The sequence below is a fragment of the Berghia stephanieae genome, chromosome 1, assembly GCF_034508935.2.
Source record: "Berghia stephanieae isolate SIO BIC M18660-M18661 chromosome 1, UCSD_Bste_1.3, whole genome shotgun sequence".
NCBI classification, from domain to species: domain Eukaryota; kingdom Metazoa; phylum Mollusca; class Gastropoda; order Nudibranchia; family Aeolidiidae; genus Berghia; species Berghia stephanieae.
The window spans coordinates 119,098,708-119,101,029 of record NC_088360.1 but is presented as its reverse complement, the minus strand read 5'-3'; the positions used below and the strand labels follow the sequence as shown (position 1 = coordinate 119,101,029).

General features: G+C 37.7%; 1 protein-coding gene across 1 annotated transcript; it reads right to left on the bottom strand.

Moving 5' to 3' along the window:
- Positions 1 to 717: 717 nt before the first annotated feature.
- On the bottom strand, positions 718 to 1,173 carry LOC144962699 (uncharacterized). The gene has a single exon (XM_078895868.1). It carries the CDS (start codon positions 1,171 to 1,173, stop codon positions 718 to 720), a length of 456 nt encoding a protein of 151 aa, XP_078751994.1.
- Positions 1,174 to 2,322: the final 1,149 nt, after the last annotated feature.

Below are 2,322 nucleotides of genomic sequence, written 5' to 3'. Positions count from 1 at the left end.
TAGGCGCATAACAATAACTTCAATCCATTCAAATTTCTCTCTCTCTCTCTCTCTCTCTCTCTCTCTCTCTCTCTCTCTCTCTCTCTCTCTCTCTCTCTCTCTCTCTCTCTCTCGCTATATATCTCTCCCTTTCTCATAAACACACACACACACACACACACACACAAACCTTCCACCATCCAACTATTTAACATATCTAAAAAATAAAGTTATATATATATATATATATATATATATATATATATATATATATTATATATATATATATATATATATATATATACATATCCTGTGATCATCGTCTGCTCAAATAAAATAACTAATAAATTAAAAATTCTCGAAATGAATAAGTTTTTAAGTGTTTCCTGAAAGCGAGTTCAGTAGGGACATCATGAAGAGATAATGGGAGATTGTTCCAGACAGTCGGTGCAAAGTGACTAAAGGATCTGTCAGAGAGTTTTTTACCCTTTTTTTTTTTTTTGGCACTTTAAGCAGACAATGATCACCTGATCTCAATGCACGGGGCGGAACGTATGGTTCGACAAGATCATCGAGATAAGCAGGGACGCTTCCGTGAAAACATTTAAAACACATAACTCTAACCTTAAAGAGCACCCTGGCCCTAATGGGAAGCCAGTGTAAAGTCAAAAGCATTGGAGTCGTGTGTTCACTCTTATTTCTTCTTAAAACTATTCTAGCAGCTTGATTTTGAAACCGCTACAGTTTATCAAGTAAGAAACCTGGGGAATTAGACATGAGTGAATTGCAATAGTCTAAACGAGTAAATACAAAAGCAGACACTTGACTCTTTAAGGAATTTTGATTGTAAAATGCCGAAAGTTGGCCAATACGACGAATTTCACAATACAGTGCTTTGCAAAGTTGTGTCACATGATATTCCATGGACAGGTCACTGCTGAAATAAATTCCTAGGTTTCTGACGTTTTCAGAAAACGTTATTTTCACATCATCAATACAAATCGAAAGGCCTTGTTCACACATGTTATTTTTAGGATTACATAATAGGAGTTCTGTTTTCTCATCGTTCATTTTCAGTTTATTAGCTACCATCCAGTTCTTCACATCTTCAATGCAGTTCTCCATCGATTTGAGTAACCATTTAATTTCGTTTGGTTTTGCGGATTGGTAGAGCTGGGTGTCATCAGTGCACATATGGTACGTGTCACCGTGATGACTTAAAACCCCTCCCAATGGTTGTGTGTATAAAGTGTAGAGAATGGGACCAAGGACAGATCCCTGGGGCACACCAAAGTCAACCTTTAAAATATTAGATTTTATTGCTTTTACTTGAATTGTTTGTGTGCGGCCGATGAGGTAGGACTCGATTCATTTTAATACTGTTCCAGACAATCCAAACGTTTTGGAAAGACGCTCGACTAGAATCGAATGGTCTATCGTGTCGAACGCCGCACTTAGATCTAGGAGGGCCAAAACCGAAACGTTCCCCATGTCAGCCTCACACAAAAGGTCGTTTTTAATTTTTAGTAAGGCAGTTTCAGTGCTGTGATGTTGCCTATAAGCTGATTGATTTTTTTTCATATAAGTTGTAATTTACCAAATGATCGTTCAGTTGGGCTGCAACAGCCTTTTCCATGATTTACGAAATAAACGGTAAATTGGAAACTGGTCTGAAGTTTTTCAGATTCTCTGGTGACAGATTCGCCGTTTTCAGAAGAGGAGTAACGATGGCGTGCTTGAAAGGATCGGGGACTGTTCCCGATTGTAAAGAGTCGTTGATCATTTTAGTGATAGTGGGGATGAGCGTATCCATATATTCAAGTAATAGTGAGGTGGGGACTGGGTCGAGGCAACATTTTTTAGGGGGAGAAGGTATTATGATTTTCCTGATTTTCTTCTTCAGTCACTGGGGTAAATTTGTTAAAACGAATCCTTGCCATTGTATGATTTAAATTCTGACGGAGACGCGGAACTTTGGTCAAGGTGATGTCTTATATTGAACACTTCGTTTTGGAAATAGGAACCAAATTCATTTGGAAGATCTTTTTCTGGGATAGTATTAGGGAAAACGCAATCAATCTTTTTTCCGGTCATTGATTTTGTTATACAGTATAATATCTTTGTTGTTGGAGAATTTGAGATTTTATCATTCAAATAAGCATGCTTTGCATTGGTAATCAGCGTGCGTATTTTTTGACTTGATTCCCTGTATAAATTTTTATGTATGGAAAGACCGGTTGATCTCCATCGTCGTTTTGCGCGTCTTCTTTCGGATTTGTCCTCTTTTATAGTATTGTTCATTCACGGGACTGATGGTCGATTCGTGACTGTCCTTGTTGTTGG

What these genes read in the sequence shown, in the direction of transcription:
- LOC144962699 (XM_078895868.1), bottom strand. Translation starts at nt 1,173, where the DNA reads ATGTGCACTGATGACACCCAGCTCTACCAATCCGCAAAACCAAACGAA.